Source organism: Phyllostomus discolor, chromosome 4 (genome assembly GCF_004126475.2).
Source record: "Phyllostomus discolor isolate MPI-MPIP mPhyDis1 chromosome 4, mPhyDis1.pri.v3, whole genome shotgun sequence".
NCBI classification, from domain to species: domain Eukaryota; kingdom Metazoa; phylum Chordata; class Mammalia; order Chiroptera; family Phyllostomidae; genus Phyllostomus; species Phyllostomus discolor.
In genome coordinates this window covers 24,483,380-24,507,760 of record NC_040906.2, presented here as the reverse complement: position 1 = coordinate 24,507,760, position 24,381 = coordinate 24,483,380, and the positions used below count along the sequence as shown (strand labels likewise).

Genomic DNA, 24,381 nt, shown 5'->3' with positions numbered 1-24,381 from the left:
TCATGTCTATATCCCCAGGGCAGGTGCATGCAGACGATGGTGTTAGTGATGTTTTACATGTGAGATGCCAGGACATAGGTCAGCATGACATGAACCTGCATGGCAGGCTGACAGCTGTCTTCTGCATTCGTCCATCTTGTGAGGTGACATAATGACAGCACGAGGATCAGACACAGGCTGTCAACGTCTCTAAGCTCTCTGTGGTTTGGTCTCTCACCCACAAAATGTCAATAGACCAACCATTCGTTCATTCATCCAAAACTAGTTTTTAAGCGCCTGCAACATGCCAGGCATGCTAATAGCATTAGAAACCCAGTGACGAGTAAATCGTACTCTTTGCCCTCATGGAACTTCGAGTTTGGGAGGAGGGAGCAAGTAAACACATGTAGTAACTGATGATAAAGCTGCCACATATGGAGTATCACCTAAGCACTTTACATCATTTCATTTGATTCTTGAACAAAAAACTTGTGAAGTCATTGTTTCTCTTTCCATTGTATATAGATGGAGAAACATGGGCCCAAAGAAGTTAAGCAACTGACCCAAGTGGCAGAGAAGGGTTTGAAAGCTGGAATGCTCTGCTTTGCAACCTGTGTTCTTTACTTTTATCCTCTCCTGCCTCCCCCTACACTGTGCATTCTAACTGGGGCTATGACGTGGACATGTTTTGTGAGCACACAGCACTGAAATCCAACCTAGGCTGGGTAGATCAGGGAAGGCTCCCTGGAGGAGGTGACGCCTGTCCTGATCCTGAGAGGTGAACCAGGCAAAAGAGGGGTGTGTATATATATGGCTGATGGTCCAGGCAGAGAGCAGCATGTCAAGACAAGGAGGGTAGAGAATTTAATGACTTTGGGAATCACAGTAATTGCAGGGCGATTCTTGTGACTTGCTGATACAAACCTCTTCCTGGAAAAGAGGTGCCTGAGCGTTGCTGTTTAATTTTATTTTCTGGCCAGGCAACCTCCACCACCTCAGAGAAGGGCTGTAGTCAGGAAGCAGGAAAGACTGAGGTTATAGGGATACTCCGTTCTGCCCCCACCCTCCCTGGCTAGGGTCTCTGGTCTCATACCCTATGTCCAGGAACCTTAGTGTAATGCCTGAAACTGGGGTCGCCTGCGAAATTCCTGGTAACACTTTGGATTAGGCTCTGCTGGTCAGTTTACTCCTATACAGGGCTGCCTCTGAACACACGTTTCTTTCCTGCGAATCGATGGCGGGAGGCCACATCGTCCAACTGGAAGTGTCCGCCTGAGTCTCAAGAATCAAAGCAGAAGTGAGAATTCTCTGTGGTTCAGGAGGGCGTCTTGCACTCAGGAGGGACCCTCAGGTTATGTACAACATTACCCCACAATTACTGCCTGCCCAACCACAGAAATATTCTGATTCCCCCAAGGCACCATAAGCAGCAATGCTTTTTGTATTGCAACAACACCACTAATAACAGAAACAGATCCCCCTCCAGGTATGTGGTGCAATAAAGGGGAACAGTCCTGCTGACTCAGGCTCAGCTGGCAGCTGACCCCACGCTCACCAGCCTTGACCAAGGACTCCACCCAGCAACTTAGCTCACTGAAGAAGTGAGGAAAAACACCACAGAATGATTGTGCTCCTCCCACCAAGGTTAAAGAGCAGTTGGGACAACTGTTATTTTTGGCCATTTGTTTTTAAACAGGCGATGTTGCAATCACAATCCTCCAAATGCAAGCTTCGGTGTGGACGTCCTTCTTAACAATGCACTTTGTCTTCTGATTGGGAAAAACCACTTGAGATTTTCTAATACACAGTCTCCCTGGTTCTGCCTCACACGCAGCCCGGGCACCTTCTCTGCACCCAGCGGTCCCAGAAGGCCTGCATCTCACCCCATGTAACTCCGTGTAATTCTCCCATCTAATTACACCGGGTGAGGGTGTCTTCAGAAATTCAGTGGGAGCCCTGGGTGTGCAGGGGATAAAGAGGAAGAGGAAATTGACCAAGTGAAGACATTGGGTTTTTCTTAAAAAGGGATTTGTGTGTTTTCCTGTAGTCACGAGTCCTGCAGGGAGGTGGAGGGGGAGGATATATATATATATATTCTCTTTTGTTTTGTCCTTTTTAGTGGCAGGGGGGCTTGAAATCTTTGGATTAAGAGAAACTCAACAGATAATTTAATTCCATCCTTCTGCTTCTGCCTGGATAAATCATCTTAGGGAAAAAATACATCAGCTGCCCTTGTCTTTTTCTAGAAAAGAGCTTTCCTAATTGTCCTTCATTAGGGGACATGGTGCCTCACAGCTCATCTACGCTGATTGCAGAGGCAACGGAGAAAAACCCCTGAAAAACGTTAGCTGGGTCAAAATAAAATCTGAAGGAAAGAAAGAAATGTGAATTGGACTTAGGTTTGAGAGGGCAGCAAAGCATGTTAAAGGGAAATCCACATGATTTTTTTCTTCTAGCTTTGTAGCCAACCGTCTTGGCAGTCTCCATGTAGTACTTTCCTGCTCTGCCTCACTGTATGTCTGTAGCTGGGGTGGAAGGGCTGTCAGGCAATTACAGCAACTGTTTACTGCACCCTCAACAGGTGTCACATGCCACTACACCAAGTACGTTCCATGTTTTACTTCGGCAGCTCCCGTGTGGGTCTGCCACTACCGGCATTCCCATTTAACAGACGGGCCTACTGAGACCCTGAGAAATAATAACACAGGTAGTAATGAGAGGACTGGGGTGTGAAGCCTGCCACCCAAAGCTGCCTCCGTACGCCTGTGCCCGTGTACCTAGAGCTGTCATCTGCTGTCCCAATGCCCAGGGAGTTGGGGGCGCTCTGATTCCCTTAGCTATTCTCGACAAGTCTTTGCCTTTTCTCTTCCTTCCTTCCTTTTCTTTGCCTCTTCCTGCCATGCGGTCACCTCCGGATGCCAGCAGGGCAGTCAAAGAGGGAGAGAGCTTTCTGTCTCTATACTGACTGTCGGTAGTCTCTGTCTGCCTCCCGGTCACCCACCTCCCACTCCCCCAGTCTCCTCCAGCCCCCTCCTCATCCTCTTCACATGGCCTGCCATCCCCCCCCCACCCCCCGCACCCTCCATCTGGAATCCGAAGATGTGAGGGCTAGTAATAGAGTGTCAGTGGAAGTAATTGATTCCTCACACAGAGAGGATTCTGCTGCCTTGGGTATCAGTGGAGCTGAACCGGAGTCTTGGAGGGTGAGCGAGACGTGTAAACAGTCCGTGGCTGGGCTGTCAGGGCGCAGCCAGACACACCGGAGAGTGAGCGAGAGGGAGATGGTGGAACAAATCATTGTTTTATTGGGGGGGGAAAAAGTAAATAATATTTCAGCCTAGAGATCAACAGTTTGAAAGAGATGGTTGAGTGCTGGGAGCCGAAGGAATCCTGATGCAGGTTTTAATGGAAGAGTTTTTCTTTGTCTCAAGGCAGGAGGGCTCGTCCCCCGCCCGCCCACCCTCTTCTCCCATTATCATCATTATTATCATTAAAATAATTACCGTAACAATTACAGTTGATGAGACCTCAGGTTTATAGAGCACCTTTCATCTAAAAGTTCAAAGTGATTTGTCTGTATGGCATCCCTTTGAGAGTGGTAGGAGGGTAAAGCAGTATCGGTTTTTTTTTTGGTCTTATCTGCTGTGAAACTGAGGTCCAAGGAGATACAGGATGAAGGCCAAGCCCCTTGGCAGGCTGCTGGGTTAAGTGCTGGGGTGCTGACTCCTCTTCTGGGGCTCCTGGGGGGGTCTCTACTGCCCACCAGGGCCCTTCTCCTCCGGCGGCCGGCCAGCCAGCCAGCAGTTCTGTGCAAGAAGCCAACAGCACACAGGGCTGTGTCCTTCAAGGTGTGACTCACACTGTTCCCATCCTTCGAGGAGACTTCCTGCAATCTGGTTCCCTTTCTTGGAGAAGCTGGTGTCTTTTCTAGACATATTTCCTTCTGGTCTTATGGAGCCCCCAGCCAAGATCCCCCAACATTCCAGGACATCTGTGGCTTCCACCCATAATGAACGCCCATCAGTCAGTTCTTTCCTTCGCAGAGGGGAGCGCTTTAGCACACGCCGCTTGAGCGTGGCCAGGACGGCACTTCCTCCGAGCACAGACACAGTGCCCGCAGAACGCAGCCGCCCAAGAAGTCACACTTAGCAAGTGGCTGTTTCCGAGGCGGAAGAAGTTCCAGCTGACTGGCCCCCCGAGTGCTGTATTCAGAATCTCCACCCTGGCGTGGCGGCATCTCCTTCCTGCTCAGACAGTAGTGCAGGCCTCCATTCCCACACCGCGGTGCTTGGGGCTCTCTGCACAACAATGACAGCGTGGGCCCTGGAGCCAGGGGAGGCTCTGAGCTCTGTAACCTGAAGCTCTGAGAGCATGAAATACCAGGACGGGCCCAGCACACCTGCCACCTACTCCCCAACTGTCCCCTGCTTAGATTTCCACATGGCACGTTTTTCAGACAGGTTTCACATTTTCCAAGTTTTGTTATGGAGCCTGGATGCCAGCAAAAAGCGGGTAAAAAAATGATTGGGAGCCTGAATTCCTGGAAAACCATGAAGGGCTTTTCCAAGGCCACGACTGATTCTCCCGTGCCCAGCACACCCCGCTCCCGGCAGGCTCCCACTTTTTGGACAGATGGGCAGGTCCCAGTTCACTCTCACAGTTAGACCCCCTGGGAGCCAGTGAACACCTGCCCCAGAGCGAGCCCTTCACCCGGCCAAGTGCAGGGACGCTCTCAGCACCCAGACCCGGGGTGACGTGCTCTGATTTCCCTCGGTGGGAAGCAGTCACTTTCTGTCCTTCCCCGGTCAGCCCCAAGAGGCACAGAGCCGTGACCCCTGTTCCCATTTATGAGGTGAGGCAAACCAAGGCACGTAAGTCTGACTGGCCCAGGCCGGCTAGGACAGGGTAGGGAGGCTCTGGCCCTGCTAGGGTTCACCTTCAGGTCCAAGTGCCAGCCTGCTGGTGAGCAGGCACAAACTGTGGGCTCTGGCACTATTGGAAAGTGAGCGAGCTAACCGCAGAGGGTGAGGCTGCTATAGACGTGTGCAGCAGACAAGAAGAAAGGCCCAGCCGTCACCTGAACACAGCCCACTCCGAAGCCTTAAACCTCCCACTGGCACCGCCTGCCTAGGAAATCATTTCTTCTGTAAGCAAACACACCCCATCCAAGCTGACCTCCAGGAGCCGAGCAGGTCTGTGGCCATGCAGCCTCAGGAATGCGCAGCGCTGGGGAGCCAGGGCGTGGGGGAGGGGGTGCTCGGCTGGAGGGTCAGGGGAGAGGTGCTGGAGGCTTTGTTGTGTGCCCTCAATTCTCTGAAAGTTCATCTGCAGTGACACTCGTCAGACACCCTGTCTGGAGCGGCCTCCTTCCTCACGTTGGGAGGTGTTCTTGGCAGCCTGCTCCGTCAGGAACAATGAGAGCGGCAGGGCCCTCTCCATCATCCCAGGGCTCCTGCGGAAAAACAACCAGCAATTATAAATAGATGGTATTTGTAGTTTCCAGAGTCTTGCCTTCAAGGTTTGGGGGAATAATCCATGCAGTTTGTTTTAGATTATTCTCTTCGTATCCTTCCTTTGCCGGGTGGTCAGATTTCCTCCCTTCTCCAGAGCCACGGTGACCCTGGCTGGGAGGGGACTGTGAATAAGCTCAAAATATCAGAGACTGGGGGTGGGAAGAAATGAAGGAAGAAAAGGGAACTGCAAGTGGCCACTATTTAAAAAACAACTGGCACCATGGCAAATACACAAACAAATGTAGAGTCTTGGCACTGTTTGAGTTCTTGAAGTAAGAGAAAAAATGATAATAGTAAGTTAGATAACTAAAAAATAATAACAGCAGCAGGAGCGATCACAGCCGACACCTACTTATTGAGTACCGATACGTACCAGGCACTGTGCTGAGCTGCCCGTGTGCCTTAACTCACCAAACTGAGGGAAGTTGTGCACCTTGCGGTTCAGGACCTGGCCAATGTGGGGATGCGCTGGGTGAACCCAGCCTGGCAGGCTGGTTCCAGAGCCTGGGCTCAGAAACACAAGAATGAATTGAAATGAAATTTCGAAAACTCAAGTGACTGAAGCACTGTTGATGGATTTGTACAGGAGGAGGGTCTTCAGAAAGCACCCTCCCCCCCTCCCAACCAGCACCCAAGTTGTGGGGCATTGATGAGATTCTCTAATTCTATGATTTTTCATTTCATCGTCATGTGTTTGGTTTCCAAAGCATCGTGTGGATGTGACTGTCCACTCCCCCAAGTCTACCATCCTGCTTTGTAGAACACAGGTGATAATGAAAACGGCCAGTGTCTCCCAGGCACGTCCTAAGGCATCCAGCGTTAGGCTGGGCCTGTATGTCTCTTTGCAATCCTCCCACCAGTCCCGCAAGGTGGGGACTATTATCACTTCTGTTTTATAAATGAAGAAACCGAGACTCAGAAGATAACACATTGCCCACAGTCACGCCATCAGTGAGAGCCAGCAGCTAGATGGGTCTGTCTGCAAAGCCCACATACTTCTCTTCCCAGGGCACACACACCCTTATAGACAGATATGTTTCTGCGTAAGAGTAATTTAAGATTTGTTTTTGTCACAGGCCCCTTTTCTACACACAAACACACAACATTTCTACATGTGATTATAGGGGTCCCCAACCTACTGAAACTCACCTGTGGACCTACAGAAAATCCATGGGCTCAAGACTATGTGCTCTAGACCATAGTTTAAAAGCTTATAAATACACAGGATACTATTTTCTCACTCGATCGGCCATATGTTCCCATATGGGTGTATATGTGCATATAAAAATAACTTCACTTACAAAAATTAGTATGTTACCCCATCTGAACGCTTACATGCTAGACTTCTACTGGGCAAGTCCTGAAACCACAAATTCCAAATCTGCTCATGGCCTCTATTTGGCAATTTGTTTAAACCAAGTCCTCTAGGCTTTGTTTAAACAAAACAGCTAAATAAAAAGACCAAGCAGTTTCTTTACTTCTGGTACCTTCTAATATTCTTGTGCTTTAGCAATCTGGCATTCCCTCCACTCTCAGAGATTCCTTCAACAATGGGCAAAGGGACACAGGCGAGGTCCAAGTGCCCTGGAGTGAGACCGCCTGGGTTCAAAGCCCGCCTTTGACCATTTCTCGTCATGTGACTTTGGTCAGGCCACTTAACCTCCCTGAGCCTCAGTATCAGCATGTGCAAATGGATGGTGATTGGCACAGGGCATAGCGTGCACTAAATGAGGGTTGAATGAAACAGTATCTAAACTGAGGGCCTAATGTGTAGTAAGTGCTCGGTAAATGGGAGCTCATCCCATCGAAACGCCAGCTTCTTATCAAATGCGTGGTAGCAGTGAGAGGGAGAAAATTCAAGGAAATGAAATTTGCTTCTTAAATAACCCCTACCTGATAGCAAGCTGATTTCTCCCTCAAGGCTGGATGTCCCTACTAACCCTGAGAAGCAGGCGACCTGACTTTGGGCCCGAAGTGACCAGAGACTTCAGCTTTGCGCAGACCTGCCCCTGGCAGCCTCCTTTTGTCTCAGGCAGCTTCTTCTTCAGGAAGATGTAAATGATGGGTTTTTCCTCCTATTTTCCCTGCAGGTTTTAATGTAAGGATTAATAAGGCAGTGTGTGTGGATATCTTTGAGCTTCCTGGAAGAAAGGCACTCCAGGAGGTGATAAATTCTCTGGCCTGGATAATCTACTCAGGAAATATGGAACTTTGAACGAGTGAGAAAAATCTCAGATCGCTATGACAGCATTTTAATTAGAGTTGATTTGTTTGCCGCTACGAGTGAAAATGCTGTCAGCGTGATTTGAGATGTTTCTTCCACTCAAAATGTTCTATTGCGTGTTTCTGAGGCACGAGGCAGAAACAGCCAGAACAGCTCAGTGAGTACGTGGGAACACATGGGCAAACAGTGTGAAATGGACCAAACATACTAAACTCCTCGGAAGTGTCATCACAGGGTCCATGGGTAGCACCAGCCTCGAGTCCCTCGTTCATTTACTCACTCAAGAGTGCGTTAGTGAGTCCTATGTGCTCTGTGCCAAACAAGTATTCTAAACCCAAGGCCCTTGCTCTCCTGGCACCAACTATCCAATGCAGGACACAGATTCTAAACAAGCAAGTAAATGCATTGACATGCCCTTTGCAGATGATGATAACAGTATGAAGGCAATAAGGGGGGGTGGGGTGGCCCAATAATAAGGGATTGGCATCTGAAATAGGGTGGTCAGGGCAGATTTCTCTGCAGAGGTAACATTTGCACTTAGAAGAATGAGAAGGTCTCAACCAATAGAAAAAGCTCACGGTATTGTAGGCAGAGGGAAGAGCACGTGCAAAGGCCCAGAGGCTGGAAAAAGCATGTCACGGAACCAAATGCGATGTCGTAAATGTTTCATGATACAAATAATATGAAAGGAGACATCGCCTGGCTGTAAAATGTTATGGCTTCACGGGTCAGGTGGGTACAGGTGTTCCGGTGTGTAGACCGAAATCCCAGAGGATGGGCACAGTGTGGTTCCTCAGAGCCCCCAAGTGCTCACCTATGATAGGGAAATGCCCTCGCAAAGGTAGACTCTGGAAGGGGTGACATCGTCCTGCCCCGCGAGACAGGCCTCGGCGCGGGGAGTCTCCCTGCACAGGCTCAGTCAGCCGGCCTTTCCTGCCGAGAAGTGTCGGGTGTGGGTGTAGTCATGGAGAGCAGAAAGCCTCTTTTCACGCTTGCCTGGTGATGAGAGGAGGCGACGGGACTGTTGCTTTTCCATATCTCTCCCGTGGACTCTGAAAATTAATTCCACTGTCAAGATTCCCATGCCCCAGATGTGGGTTTCCAGAGAGAAACCAAGACTTTGAAGTCCAGAAAGAAAAAACAGACAGCGTCCTCTGGACAAATGTTCAACCTGTAGGTGTCAGAATCTGAGAGGAGAAAAGTAAAAAGGCACCTGGGGAACCATTTTAGACACACACACACACACACACACACACGCACACCAAAGAACAAGCAGTAGAGAGGGCTGGCTACTTCAGCCTAAGAGAGTAAATAAATAAAATACTAAAAGGTAGCATTAAAGCTTTGAAAGGCATTTTTTCACTTGAGGGGGACTGTGAATAATGAAACGCGAACACGGTAGTTCCTGTGTCTGTTAGCTGGTCTGTACGTCCTTCCAGAAAACGAATGATGGTTTTCCAAAAGGAGCGGCTTTTCAGGTTATCCTACTGGACTGTTGGGGGAGGGGGTGAGCCCTGAGTCTGTGCCCCAGATTGCTTCACCAAGCAAACGCTGGGTCTGAGGTGTAGAGGCAGAGCCATGTTTACGCCAAGGCCACAAACTGCCCGGGCTTCTGCGAGCTTTCCCAAATGAACCCGACAACACTGAAATTTCTGAGATTTACTCCAGCTGTGGCAAATCCCTAATAAAAATTTCCCCCAATGAGTCAGCCACACAGGAGGTAAATGAGACATTCTGTGTGAAGCCGGCACGTCATTTGGAGTGTGCCTTGTCTACAAAAAGCCCAGCCAGAGCCCTTGTGGGTAACTGGGGCTTGTCCACAGGGCAGAGCCTGGATCCTGGCGGGAGTGGGGATTTCACCACCAAACTAAAACTCTAGGTAGTTTTCCCGGGAAAGCAAACCTGATAGGCAAGTCCAGCTTTTCTAAGAAGTGCAAGTAAGGGCTGCTTATTTGCTTTACAAAAGGATTCACGGGAGGGGTCCTTTAAATAGCAAGCTCAGAGAGAAAATTTATAATAACGATTGATTTATATGCAAACGTTTTTCAAAAGTGCATCTGTTCACTCTGTGTGTATGTGGACATGCAAGGAAGTATTTGTGGCTGCCAGCATCACACAGAAGGGTGTGGGCCGGGTGTCCATTGAGGAAATTGAGGCCAGCCCCTAGCTGTGGCATCTGTTGGGCAGCCCTGCCCCCATGGCTGATGCTGCTAATCCCCTCAGGTGCTCCGTGGGTCATCAGGCAAGCCCAGGTGACACCCTCCCACCTCGGGTGAAGGAGACTGGAGCTATCTGGTGGTCTTTATATCTAAGTACCCACTGAGCTGGGCCCTGTGGCCGGCACTACGCCAGGTGTCCCCAGGTGTGTCCCTGGGTCCTCACCGCCAGTCTGCGAGGTGGGTGGCGGTGATGGCGGTGGTGGTGGTGATGCTGATACTCAGGCTTTCACCTGCTAAACCATGAAAGCTGGGTTATTTTTCCCAGTTCTTTGACTTTGAAAAAAACTCTTAATGAAAGCATTTTTATTTTATATATTTGTAGCTTATTAGAGAAATGTAGGCTCATTGTAAACAATATAGATAATAGAAGAGAACAAAGAAGAAAGTAAAAATTACCAAGTATCCCACCACACATAATCTCCCCACTGTTAATATTTTAGTGTGCACTCTTTTAGACTTTATTGCATATATGTATGTGAGAAAATATATACACATACATGTTTTTGAAACATACTTTTAAAAATATCTACTTTTTTCAACTTAACAATATATCATGAACCCTTTTTCCATAAAAACAACATGCACCTCCAGCACGATTTATTACGGCAGCAGAATATTCTGTTTTATCCACATACAGAAACTAATTCACCTGCCCTCTGTCGTTGGGCATTCGGACGTGATGCTGTTTGTAAACAAAGCATCTTTTCACTCTTTATGTGCTTCTTATAGGTTGCACAGTTGTCTGCTTATTTTCTTAGGGAAAATTCCTAGCAGTGGGACTGCTGGAGTAAAGGGTATGTACATATTAACTTTTTTTCACCTCTGTGCCAAGATGCCCTCCAAAATGTTTGAACAGATGTGCGTTCCTGCTTACACGGCAGCTCTCCCCACTCGCTCTGTCTCTCAGGGAAAGGCGCCTCTGCTCCGGGCTCAGCCTCTTCCCCTCCGACACGGGGGTGAGGACCACAGGTCACGGTTAACACTTGTTAAGCGCACACTAACTGCCAGGCTGTGCACTGACACTATATATCGATTATGTCGGTGTTTAAGTCTCACGACACCTCTAGGAGAAAAGTTCAGATATCCCTCTTTTACTTTTATTTCCCCCATTTCTGAGGCGCCGAAGGGTTAAGCGATTTGCCTGGGGGCACCCAGTTAATAAGGCTGAGCTGGGGTCCCAACTGAGTTGTGTCACTTCTGGGATGGAGGTGGGAGTTGGGGGGTGGGGGTGGGGCCTCTTGCCTACAGGGCCAAGCCTTTGCTAATCGAGGTGAACCAGGTAAGATCTGTTTAAGGCATCCACATGGCTGTGCACGCTGAGCTGGAGGGACATCACCATTACTCAGCTGGGAGTGACTGGGCCGCAGTCCTGCCTCAGCGTAGAAATAGTAAGAAGGGATTTTCCAGAAGGTTTGGGGAATTTCCTTTGAGAACAAACTAAGTGTCTTTTCACTTTTATTTTGGAAGTGAGGAAGCATGTTGTTCGAAGTCCGCACCATCTCCCCCACTGAAATCACAGACCCACACAGATTTCTCCACCACCTTCCCCCCTGCCTTTCTCAATCTGCGGCCACCTCTCCAGAGCTCTTCCGGGAATCCCTGCCGTCGCCTTCCCCAGACTCTCGCCAACTCCTGTGAGTCTTTTGACTGTAGGATTCCAGCTCTCTGGGATCAAAGAGTGAACTAACCCTGGTCCTCACCTTATACTTCCTTCACAGGCCTGTTGATTTGGAAGTAGCTCAGCAATCTGAAATAGGGCTCCCGGGGGCTGGAGGGAGGCCTCTGGCCACTCCGGCCCAAACAAGCCACATCTGCTGACCTCCAGCCCCCTCAGACCCTGTGGGTGTGGCAGGCACATCCCAGGACAGGCAGCCTATCCAGGGCCTCTTTTTAACCAAAAGAAAGAGATTTCTTCCATGTTGTTTTAACAGGTTGATGCAAAATAAATACACAGCAATAGGGGGATAGTTTTCAGTAAATAATGGTATAGCGACCAGCAGTTGGAAGAGAGCAAGGTGGAAATTTCCCACCTGAGCAGTTGGAAGCCCAGAGAAGGAGTGCAGACAGGGCTACTGTGCAGACCGGCAGAGCACATAGCAAGGCTGACCAGGTGTGTCTGTACAAGTAAAATGGCGCCACCCCACGAGCCTAGGCACAGATGTCTTTGCGGTGTCTTTCCCCACCCGGGGCCGGTTTGATTCTGTTTGAAATGAGCGCAGGCCTTGGTGGTGTAGGGAGGGCGGCCGCTCCCCCTCTCGCTGAGCCTAGGAGTGGTGTGCTCAGAGATGCTGGTCTCTGGGGACTCACCCCCTGCGTTGGGAGAGAGGTTTTTATTGCCTTATCTAATACAATGCTGATTCCCTTTTTCAATGTGTTGTTGACGAGACATCGCCGATGTGAACTTTGCAGAGTCATCTCGGGGAGGGAGGTGGCCCATATGTGGGGAGTCTTTGTCATTAATAATTAAAAACCAGAAAAAAGGAGATGACCCAGGAGAAAACTGGGTAATGAGGGAGGGAGCAGAAAATAAAACCATCTCTGAAATATCCCCAGTGTGCCTGGCCTGGTGCCTAGCACCTTACCTATGTTTGTTTCATTCCATCTCTAGCCCAGCCCTCTGAAGTGGATATTTTTAGCCTCATGTTATAGATAAAGAAATGGATGCTCAAATGGGTAAAAGCAACTTGCAGTGATACAGAACTAAGAAGAAAAGGCCAACATTTGGAGAGATCATAATGGAAATAAAAATGGTGCTATGGAAGGAACAAAGAAATTGTTTTGGTTTTGGGGGGGGTTGTGGGGTTTTTTTTTTGAGATAGTTGATAGTATGATGATGTTACTGCTCTCATGTAGGCAAGAGATAAAGCCTTAAAAATCTGGCCATCCGTTCTTTCTGTGGCTTTAATAAACCAGTGGAACTTCCTATATCTGTGTTGGACGGTGTGCAAGCAAACATAAGTGGCCTTGGTGTAGCAATCTGAAACACCTGTGTGTCTAGACATGGATGGTGAGCCCGTGAGCTGGAGTAAGACAAAGGGTCCTTTTCATCTCCTCAAAGTGAGCTACTCTCATACGTGCCCCTTGGTGCCGTCTTCACCTAGGTATGACTTCATTGAGATTCGAGATGGAGACAGCGAATCTGCAGACCTCCTGGGAAAGCACTGTGGGAACATCGCTCCACCCACCATCATCTCCTCGGGCTCCGTTCTCTACATCAAGTTCACCTCCGACTACGCCCGGCAGGGTGCAGGCTTCTCCCTGCGCTATGAGATCTTCAAGACAGGTCAGTGTGGTCGTGGGTGGAAGGCCAGGAGCGGGGCATCTAAGAGAAGATGGGACACCGCCATTTGTGTCTGGCCATGGGGGACAGCGTACGGGAGCTGTGTAATGGTTGTATGCTCATAGACAAGTTGATGGAGGGAGCAGAGGTTCAAGGTGAACTTGGAAACAGCCCAAGATGAAAAGACAGTTGAAGTTATCATCCAACTTGAAAGGGCGAGTTGCAGGGTTAGTGCTGGGTGCTGCCTGATGGGCCGACAAGCATCGTTTGTGGCACTGAAAGAATAAGGGCACCAATGAAATAGAAAACCACTTTTGAAAAGAGCCTGATTTTTGAAAGTTTTTTAAAAATCACAATAATCTTCATAGGAAAAAAGCAAAACTTGGTTGAACTTCCTCCTTATTACTTTGTGGTTTAATGTGGCCTTTATTTAGAATTACATGGAACAGGAGGACATAATCTTTTTAGTGTTTGGAGTCTCTAAAGATTTCACCATGACCTGCCCCCTCCCACTGGAGTCATGTGGTAGCTTGGTGTGGCTCCTAGAAATTCCCCCTTGCTGATCCATTTCACCACTTCTACCCTTGAATGTCAATGGCCCACTTGCTAAATGCCAAGGAAGCTGACCCCCAACCCCCCTCAGCCCGAAAAGCAATGAAAAAGACAGGAGAAAAAGAGGCGGAGAACACTTCACATCAAGTTAACTGCCTGCTTTCCCTTAGCTCCCCCTTCGATTATCTCAGGCCCTGAGAACATGGGCTAGTGCTTATTTCCGTAACTGAGTAGAGCCAACTTTCATCCACAAGACGCTGGCTCAGCACCTACACTTAAGCACTCCATGCAGTGTGCCCTTCCCTCCGATATGTGAGCTCATTTTCTTGAGGCCAAGTGAAGCTTATTCTCCCGCTCTCCCTTCTCCCTCAGCCCGCTCTTCCACCCAAGAGGCTCCCGCCCCATCTACCGATGTGTTCTGCTCTCCAGCCCGGGTTTGGCAACTTGTGGTTGGAGCCTGGTGAAAGGGGAGGCCTTGTCATTGAGAGGCCCAAGTCCGGCGCCTGTTGAGTTCAGTGTGAGGGGAGCTATTCATATATATTTTCTTTTTCGCTAAACAGTTCTTGAAAGGAAGTGGTAGCTGCTGAAAGCACTTTTTATATCCACTCTGTCTAAATATTTGTCGGATTTGTCTGCCTGAGAACAAGAGCGTAGAGTCCAATGAAGGGGCGGGGCCGGGGGAACTGTGTCAAGCCAGAGTGGGAGCCACTCCCCCAACAAGGTCCATCTGCTGTGAGTCATCTGGTTCCTGGCTCCATGAGGTCACAGGGGCTGGCAATCTGTGTCCAGTGGCCGGGGGCTGGGAGGACCCTCCTGAAGAGCTTGATCAACATTCTCTGCAGTCCTGTGCAAGAATCAGATCACAAATAAAATGCTAATTGTACCATTTGCTGCTGGGGAGCAGCGGGGAGCGAGAGGAGGAAAGAAATAAAAGAATGTTTGCCCTCTTCTTGTGGGCCAGAGAGGTGTATAAAACCTCAGCATGGAACAGATGCACAGTAGATGATGTTGGGTGATTATATGTAAATAGATATGCAAATTGAAAGAAAAACTATAGTATGAGGCACAATGAGTAAGCGCTAAGTAAAGGTGTGACATGCTATGATTATGAAAACTAGGGTTCCATTGGGTGTGGCAAGCGGAGAATCTGGGAAGTCTATTAGATAGCGTAGTCCCCAGTGCTAAAGCTGTCACTCAGCTCGACCTCGCTGACCATGAAGGAAAACAGCTCCAAGCAAGGCCTTCCAGGGAGCCAGCCGCAGGAAGTCAGACGAGATGGGCAGGACCACTCAAACTCACCTCTGTTGTGTTTCGCAAGGAGGCTGCCACATTCCCCAGAAAGCCACAGAAAAAGTGAATGTTAATTCTGTCCACCACTGGCAGATGATGGAGAGAAGGGACGATGTGAAAAGATGAAACACCCAAGAGGGTATTATAACTCAGCATTGCTGTTTTGAGGACAGGCTGAAGTAGGATTTCGAAAGAGGCAGCAAGTCTGTGGACTTCCTGGAAACCATACTGCCAGCCAGGAGAGGCGGCCTGGGTGTGGACAAATGGGGCGGCCTGCCTGAAGGACTGGCATCATCTGTACAAGGAAGGAGGAGGTTACTGCAGTGGGAGGCACCTCCCGCCAACAGCAGCCACTTCTAGGGAATGTAAGAAAGAAAGTGAGAGCCCGGCGGTTTCCTCAGGGCCGAGCTAACCTGCCATTCCAAAGTGCATACATGTGCAGGATGCAAAACTCAACATTCTTCTAGGTGCCGTGTCCTGCCCCCACTGTTGGAGTCCTGAGAGAAAATACACCATTTGTATCATGTGCAGCACATGAAAGAAATGCATGAACCGCCTAACGAAATCCAAACAAACACAGCTATGTTTGCTGGTCAGATTCATAGAGAAAGAAGGGGGAACCGTAAACACAGATACGCAAATAAACGTGCAGAGGGCTCTGGAAGCCTTCGACAGCACATTGCTTTGGCAAGACTCTGCTGCAAAATTACTGACAGACATAAACCCACAACTTGGGTACAGACAGGGGACATGTCTCCAGAGTGGGAAGTCCGTGTCTGCCCTGAATGAAGTGGTTTATAAAAGAGTCTATATGTTACCAGACTACCCCCATATAAAAGGGTAAGTCAAAACAACTCACAAACTTAAAGGCTCTCAAATCACCAAATCATGAGCAGAACGGAGAAAGGAATTTTAAAATAACTTAAAATGTAACGTTGGAAACTGAATCACTGGAAAATGTGGGGTTGTTTAGTTTGTTGGTTTTCTGATGTTCCTTGGACCAAAGTTCAAGAGCAAGTTTTCTTTCCTGGTGCTCAGTGATACTTTGGGAACTGAAATGTCTGGGGTCATTCACAGGCAGAGAAAACCTGGAGGGCCCCCACCCCCCACTGCCAGAATTGAAGAACTGTATTCATATCTGCGATCAGGCCAAACTCAGCTTTGGATAAACCCACCATACTTTAAATAGCTTTATACATGCAGATTCTTCTTCCCCTTGCAGAGTTGGTATAAAATTTACAGTGAAAAAACATGGAGTAGACATTTTTCATACCAGAATCCTTTGGTACGAGATCATTCATTACAGCCGAAATCCTCCAGCTTCTGTGGACAGTCTCAGCACTGAGTGAACTTGAGTATTTGTTGACTGAGCTATTTTTTTTTAACCTTTAGTCCTTTTAACGCATTACAGAAAGGATCTGGGATTAGGTAGATATTTGCAAGACTCAACTTTTGTCTCAAGGATGCTCACCCTTTTCGGAGATTTCCACTCTACATGTGACAATCCCCTGCCTGCTTTCTGACGCCCTGGCTGCAGTTTAAACAGGGAGATGGTGCAATTACAGACATTCACAATTATAATGGATTTTTTTTTTGCATAAAAAGGATCAAACTGTTTGTCTACCTCATTCAAAATAAGCCAGGGGATATACCCACGTATAGCCATATGTCAGAGATAGATACACTTTTTTTTGGCTTAAGGATTTCAGATTGAAAAATTATGTCCAGTCACATGCAGGGCCTCAGAACCCTGGAAACTGGGTTCTTTAGAAACTCACATTCTCCAGGCCTCTCTTGGGCTTACTAGGCATCCATTGTGGAGCCCCTCCCTGTCCCCCATGGATGAGAGGGACCAAAGAAAGATTCCACCATCAATTCCCCACTCCCAGGGGGGTTGGAGAGTCCCCTTGCCTTGGACGGGGAGGACAATAGAGCAGACTCTAGGCGGCAATGTCAGGATGCCTTTCCTAGCTCTGGAAGCAAGTTGTGAATAGAGAGTTAATTTCCTCTGGCTAAGTGGCCCACACGAAGAAGGCTGCACAGCAGTCATAAACACTAACCTTTCAAAGCTCCTTTCGGCCCCCCAGGAGCTGCCAGCTGGCGTGGCTTTGCCAAACTGCCTCATTTCCGGCCACTGAGGAGGCCCACGGGAGCAGAGGGCCCAATGGCAAACAAAGCTGGGGACTCTATGGTTTACAAACTAGGGGAGGCCCTGGCCGCCCATCGGGCTGCCCTGCCCCGAATGATGGAATGCAGACCTGCTAAGATGTGGCACACAGAGAACCTCCAACAAGCCCTGGGAAGGCTCGCTCTAGCCCCAGGTGTCTGGGCCCCCACGTTGCCAAAGCACAGAGCTGGGGAGAAGGGTGGAGGTGATGAATGGGTCGGTATGGGTAGGAATATTGGAATTTCCTGCCTGATGCTAAAAAAAGTTGCAATCCCCTCCCCCGCTCATTTGCATGGCACCTTTTCCAAGTCAGACATTTGCTGCTTTCCAGAAAGCCATCATCAATAAAGAGGCTCGCGGAGGGAACTCTGCAGGCGCGCGGATAAAGACATCACTGCGGGCTAAGATCGGCATATTGACATCGCATAGTTATATTTCAGTGGGATCCCCAGAGGACACTTCCAGCCAGTAAACACCTGGTTTATTGAGTATTTCTCTGTTTTTTTTTTCTCCATGCTTAGAGTGCCTATTTATCCTCCTCATAAATCCTGCTACCTTTTCTTAATTTTAAAATCAGGATGTCATGAAATCTATTCTAACTCTCTGGCCATAGACTGGGCTGCATTGTCCTGGGATGGCCCCCTCGGAACCCTCCTAGCAAATGGTGGCCCAATTAAAGTGCCTGAGGGCTCTTTTAAGGTGACTCCACCTAGAGGCATGAAGAGATACAGTGCTGTAATAGTGTGACAGCCCCTGCTGCCCTCCCAGCCCGCACCAGGATGCAGAATGTGTGCTACATTTAATAAGGACGCCTCCTCCTACGTCCCAAGAAAGCAGACACAAGCGCTTGGGAGGGAAACAAGGCCATCCCCACCAGAAAGGAACCAGAAGCCTTCCAAACGTCAATACACTGCCGCATTTTTCCAAACTTGTGGCTAGAGCGGCCTTTAACATCCCCAACGCCCCGCTGTGATCCACCGGCTAAAAACGTCGATTGTTAATTGTCTGGCCACTACAGAGCAACTCGTTTTAATATAGTCTTGACATGAATGAGACCCAAGCTCCCCTTTGCCCCTCCCCTGAGGCACCTTGGATCTTGGAGGGAGAAGGGGGCACTTAGTTGGCTCTGGTACAATAGGGGCTGTGTTGAGGTCAGCAATAAATAAGGGGTAACATTGTTTGCCCTGCTGGCAATCAGCAAGCCTTCCTTAAGGATTGAAATAACTTACATTTCTGGAGCAAGCAGCTGAGTAATGGAGAAAGAAGACTCTGTTCCTCTTTTCAAGAGAATCAACCTCTCTCTCTCCCTCTCTCTCTCTCTCTCTCTCTCTCTCTCTCTCACACACACACACACACACACACACACACTTCTTTCTACCGGCCCCTCTCCGCCCAATTCTTCAATCACCGCTCTTACTCTAATATGCAGAGCAAGCCATCTCGACTCCCTAATTTCTCTGTTAAAGAGGGTCTGGCTTAAGGGCTTGAAACGTGACTGTGAAGAGTATGTTGCTTCAAGGGCCACTCCAGTGGAAACAAAGGCCTCGTGAGTAGGGGGATTTGGGCCCAAACATTTAAATAACCCATGCAACAGAGACAGCTAAGAAAGGCATCTTCTTCTACTCTCTTAATGCTAGGGTCCTCTTTCCATACAGGCTCTGAAGAGTGTTCAAAAAACTTCACAAGCCCCAACGGGACCATCGAATCCCCCGGGTTCCCCGAGAAGTACCCACACAACTTGGACTGCACCTTTACCATCCTGGCCAAACCCAAGATGGAGATCGTCCTGCAATTTCTGACCTTTGACCTGGAGTATGACCCCTTGCAGGTGGGAGAGGGAGACTGCAAATACGATTGGCTGGACATCTGGGACGGCATTCCACACGGTAAGCGATGTCACTGTCACCAGGCGCTTCTGCGGCCTCTCCTGTTGTGCCTGTTAATTGCTTTAGTCAAAATTCAAAGAGAGAACCAAGACTTCAAAACTCCTTAGGGTTTGTGTATGACCCATGATGCTTTTGGTTTCTTATCCTTCACCAAGGACGATTTCAGCGAAACTGCAAAAAGGCAGTTTCCTTCCTTGGAGACATTTGTTTGGAGAAGGATAGGAGGAGGCTGAGTAGATACCTGGATGAGGAGGAGAAAAACTATAGGTAGTGTTCTTCTCTGCTCCAAGTTGTCAGGATTCCCATATAGAATGACTCAGTGGCCACCCTCTATGCCCAAATAGGACTCTAGAGCCAGACTGATGAGGTTTAAATCCTGGCTCTGCTCATCAGCAAGCACCTCCTGGACCTTAGGCAAGGTACTAACCTATCTGTCTTATCTGTGTAGATAAGCTGCTGTCATCATCATTATCATTGCTATACTTTCATTGTTATTAGTATAGTCATAGATGTCAAGAAGGTACATCACCCAAGACCAAGAGGAACCAGGAACCTGAACTGCTCAGGAGGAGACCAGCATAAGTCTTGAGTATAACCAGTATCAGTGAGCAAGCCAGCCTTTCGCTTTGGTAGCCATTCTAAGGATTTTGTCCTGTTGTGGAGACTCAACAGCTAGGCAGTTTCATTTCCTGAATGAGGATTTAGTCACAAAACTTGGGTTTGAATCCCAGCTTTGTTATTTCCTTGCTGCATGAACAATGAAAAGTCATGTGACCTCTCCAAACCTCAATTTATTCTTCCGTAGAGCAGGCATTATAATAACACCTTTCCAGCCCATCTCCCAGGGCTGTGAGAGCAGAATGAAGCCAGGTCAGCGAAAGTACTTTTTAATGTGCAAGAAAAATATGACACATTGTTCTTAAAACATGTCTTTAGTTGTTCTTTTATGCCAAGGTGTGCGCTTCATCAAATGACTCGCCTCACCGTTGTGGGAAAGGAGAACATACTGAAAATGGAGTTTGACATTTCCTTTACTGTTGACTTTTCTTTGTCTTGCATATCCAGTCGGTCCCCTGATTGGCAAGTACTGTGGGACCAAAACCCCCTCCGAACTCCGTTCGTCGACTGAGATCCTCTCCCTGACCTTTCACACGGACATGGCGGTGGCCAAGGACGGCTTCTCTGCACGTTACTACCTGGTCCCCCAAGAACCGCTAGAGAGTGAGTTGGCCTTTGGGAACCTCTGTCTGTCCTTCCGGCAGAACTGTGAGGGTGTGCTGACCTCGCCAAGACAAGGGGCCTAGAGGGACTTCTACAGAACTTGCAATGTCATCTGAGTTCGGAGAATGGAGCAGTAGCCTCTTGTTAGGCAAAGATTAATGAAAACAGAATAATTATCGATCTGGGTGCTCGTTTCTTTAAAGAAAAAAAAGCATGTGTTCTAAGAATTAGTTATTCCCAGGGAAAATTATGGGACCATCTCAAGCCTCAGTTTTCTCATCTATGAACAAAAGGGAGGTTAATTAGGATATCTGTATAAAGTCTCCCCCCATGCTAACATTTTTTGAGTCTGGGGCCATTTTTCTCCCTCTCCAAGTCTCAGTGGCCATTGTCACAGAGCAGCAATTTTAAATCTCCCTTTATATAGATTTTGACATGAAACATCTCTGGCCCTGGGTAGAGCTTCTCTCACTGGACTGGTCCACTGGTTGGGCTTTCACTTCACACTTCCCATAAGCACAGCCGTTTAAGCTTCTGCGATGTGCCAGGCCACTCTGCAAAGCATTGAAAGTGTAGCTCTGACCCCAGCAGTCATGGAACTTGACCTCTAGTCTCTTGCCCTGAGCTACATCTTCATATCAGCTCCTCTTGGACATGTGCTTCGGTGGAAGAAACCCAAACGATCACTTTAAGGACTAAAGGAACACTTGCAGGATGCTTAGAGCTGGGGAAGCCCTGCCCTGGTTGCAGATGGCACACCACACACTGACCTACACACACGGCAGCCTGGCCTGCTGGAAAGTTGATGGGTCGTATTCTGGGTTTTATTTATTTTTTGATTGTTTGTTCATTTCCCCCAAAGAGCTCATGCATACCAAGTGACAAGAAAATAGTACTGCAAATTGCACCATGTCCCACAAATGGCCAGGGCCATCACAAAGCTAAAGAATAGGCTTGATACCTGAAAAGATTAAAAGATTGCTGGTCCTCACCACACACACACACACACATATACACACACAAATATTGACCAGTGTCCACAGTATCCATGGGAAGGACAGCGATTAAACTGATGACACAAGGTCAGAGTAAGTGACTTCTGGGTCCATTTGCCCAGACAGGTGGTTCGGGGGAATGTAGAGTGACATGCATGTGTTTAGAGAGAGGTCTCCCAAGACAGGTATTTATTGCTTTGCAATGTCTGTCTTCTGTGCTAGAACTCATTAGACACTGGCGTGAAAGAAAGAAAGAAGCAAAAGTGCCTCCTGGGTGTTTATTAATAAAGCAGGCTTCCCACGATGTATCAGCCCACCCAAACTGCCACAAGTCTATCACACGTATACCTGTACTTCCGTAATGGTACATCTGGCATCTGTGAGCATCTGTAGCCTGCAGCGCTAACAGTTCCTGTGCTTTAGATTGCATTTTTAATTTGTATGATGGTTCTTATTTATCCACAGCCTGATTTCTTTTAGGTCCAATTTAGTTTCTTGCAGACCCAGAGGGGTTGTCAAGCTCTGTGTCTTGGTGTAGTTGTTTTTAAAATGCGAGCGTATAATTAGGTCTTTAAGATGAGAGAGTGCCTGCAAGGACTTGCCCTGAGAAGGGAGGAGTGCTTTGAGAGTCCCGGGGGTATGAGGTTGAGATACCTAACTCTGTCCTTGACCATCTCTGTGCCCCAGACTTTCAGTGCAATGTCCCTCTGGGAATGGAGTCTGGCAGGATTGCTAATGAACAGATCAGTGCCTCCTCTACCTACTCCGACGGGAGGTGGAGACCTCAGCAAAGCCGGCTCCATGGAGATGACAATGGCTGGACACCCAACTTGGATTCCAACAAGGAATATCTCCAGGTACTTACTCAGACATCAGAGAGTATGCAGGGTGTGTGTGTGTGTTGCTGGGTGGGGGCGGGGGGGGGATATGGCTCCTCATCTCAAGTGAACAAAGGGCACGAAGAAAATAAACACAGCATATGTGAGACCTCTGTTTATTCATCCATCCAAACAGATACATGTGCCAGACACTGTGCTGGGTGCTGGGAAAAAAATGATGAGTAAAAGGGGCACTGCCCCTGCTCGTGTGAAGATTCCCAGCCTTGGAGAAGTCGTTTGGCCAGGGTGCTGTTTGCTTATTCACTCTAGACATCCAAGGAACAGTCTGTGAATAGTTCCAGCTCTCCCTCTTTCTCGGCACAGACAGGCACCCGGAATTTGATGGGGGGCAGGGGACCGAAGACAGTTTCCTAAGGGCAGGCTTGTTGAGTTGCTAGCTGAGCATGGCAGCTTCTCCTGATCTTTGCTGCTGGGGAGGAGCCCTGCCAGGAAGGATTTGCACATAGCTATCAGAAGAACACATGGGAAAATGTCACTACCGGCAATGAAACTCGAGTCGCCCAGATGCTCCGCAGCATCTTTGCAGACTATTGTTTGCTTTTCTTCTGAATAAGACTTGCAGTCATGTCGAGTAACCCTTCCTTGCATGACAGGCTGGTCCAGCTCTCATCCCCAGGGGAGAGCAAGATGCTGGCTCCACGCTAGAGCAATGACTTATGACACATGGCAGACAGCCTTGTGACCCAGTGACAAGCCTGCCTGAGCTCTGATGCGACGTGGTGATCTCTGCTGTGAGAAGGACATTGCAGAGCACACAACAGAGAAGAGAGGAAGGCCACTTAGAAACTTCCAGGGAGGTTCTCACAGCACAACCTTGAGGCCATTTGTCCCTGTCTTCCTTCTGCCTCTCCAAAAATCCTTCTCATCCTGCAGAGCTTCCAGAAAGTTCTTCCTTACAATGGGCATCCCATTGATTATAACCTTAGTTTTGGTCCTTAATCACATACTTTCTCTTACTGCTGTCTACCCGTTTGTCATGCACATACACAGCACTGGGTACTTCTTTTGAATGCTTAATAATGCTGAGCGCATATTAAATAGGCAATAAATGCTTGCTGAATTAAATTCTACCAGTGTGTCCTGGCTACGTTTTGATCACACAGAAGTTACCATTAAGAAACGCTGTGGCCAGCAAAGGAATGACATCTAGCAAATTCCAAATGGGTTTGGTGTTGCGGGAGAGGAGGTGCCTCAAAATGCTGGCCATCCTTCTCACCGAGCTAAAGGTCAGGACTTGGTACATAAGCCTAATTGCCTGGGCAGACTCTGCACGCCCTTTGACCCCTCCCTGACCTGAACGACTAAATACACAATGGAGTGAGGTGCTCAGGGGAGGGGAGGCAGCCCTGAGCTGAGACTTTTGCAAGTAGGGCATTATAAGTCAATTGGATTGAATTGGACCGGATGGAGTGAAGTGAATTGGATTGGATTTAGCCATTGTTCCTTTAAAACAGAATCCGCTTTTGCTATCCAAGGCAGGCTGTGGTTTAGTAAGAAGGGTCCTTCCTTCTAGGTGCTCAATGATTCTTTTAAGATAAACTTAATACCATCCATTTGGATTTGCAAAAAGAATAAAAAGGAGGAAAAATGATAAATGTTACAATTTCAAAGGTGCCCAATTTGGTGTCAGATAAGGTGAGTTTAACCATCCAGTGAAATTGTAAATCGACCCTTCATCACCAATGCATGTGAGTTCATCACAGCCACGGGTGTGACACTGTGCCCTTTGAAGACAAACAAGATGCTGCCTAGTGTTGCGAGCCACACCCCCTCCCTTCTCCGCCTCTCTTCCTCAGGTGGACCTGCGCTTTCTAACCTTGCTCACGGCCATTGCAACACAGGGAGCGATTTCCAGGGAAACTCAGAATGGCTATTATGTCAAATCCTACAAGCTGGAAGTCAGCACTAATGGCGAAGACTGGATGGTGTACCGGCATGGCAAAAACCACAAGGTAAACCCACTTCCCCGCCTCAAAGGCATGCTGGCATAGCGTGGGAGGGGCGAGGCAGGAAGAGTGTCAAGTTGACCCCACACAGGAAAGGAGGCCTGGCTGTAGCACTGAGGCTCAAATAATTGATGGAGGCTTGGGAGACGCTGGCCCGGAAAATATTCTTTATCCCAAAATGATTGGAAAATACCATTTCTCCAAAAGCCT

At 48.4% G+C, this 24,381-nt stretch overlaps 1 protein-coding gene across 4 annotated transcripts in view; it reads left to right on the top strand.

Moving 5' to 3' along the window:
• The window catches only part of NRP2 (neuropilin 2), a 114,457-nt gene that overhangs the window by 21,757 nt on the left and 68,319 nt on the right, over positions 1 to 24,381 (top strand). For all 4 annotated transcript variants that reach the window (XM_028510957.2, XM_028510958.2, XM_036022997.1 and 1 more), the window contains exons 3-7: positions 13,037 to 13,218; positions 18,880 to 19,110; positions 20,176 to 20,331; positions 22,014 to 22,183; positions 24,022 to 24,177. In XM_028510957.2, the coding sequence (XP_028366758.1) occupies positions 13,037 to 13,218; positions 18,880 to 19,110; positions 20,176 to 20,331; positions 22,014 to 22,183; positions 24,022 to 24,177 (895 nt within the window). The remainder of the gene's footprint in view (positions 1 to 13,036; positions 13,219 to 18,879; positions 19,111 to 20,175; positions 20,332 to 22,013; positions 22,184 to 24,021; positions 24,178 to 24,381) is intronic.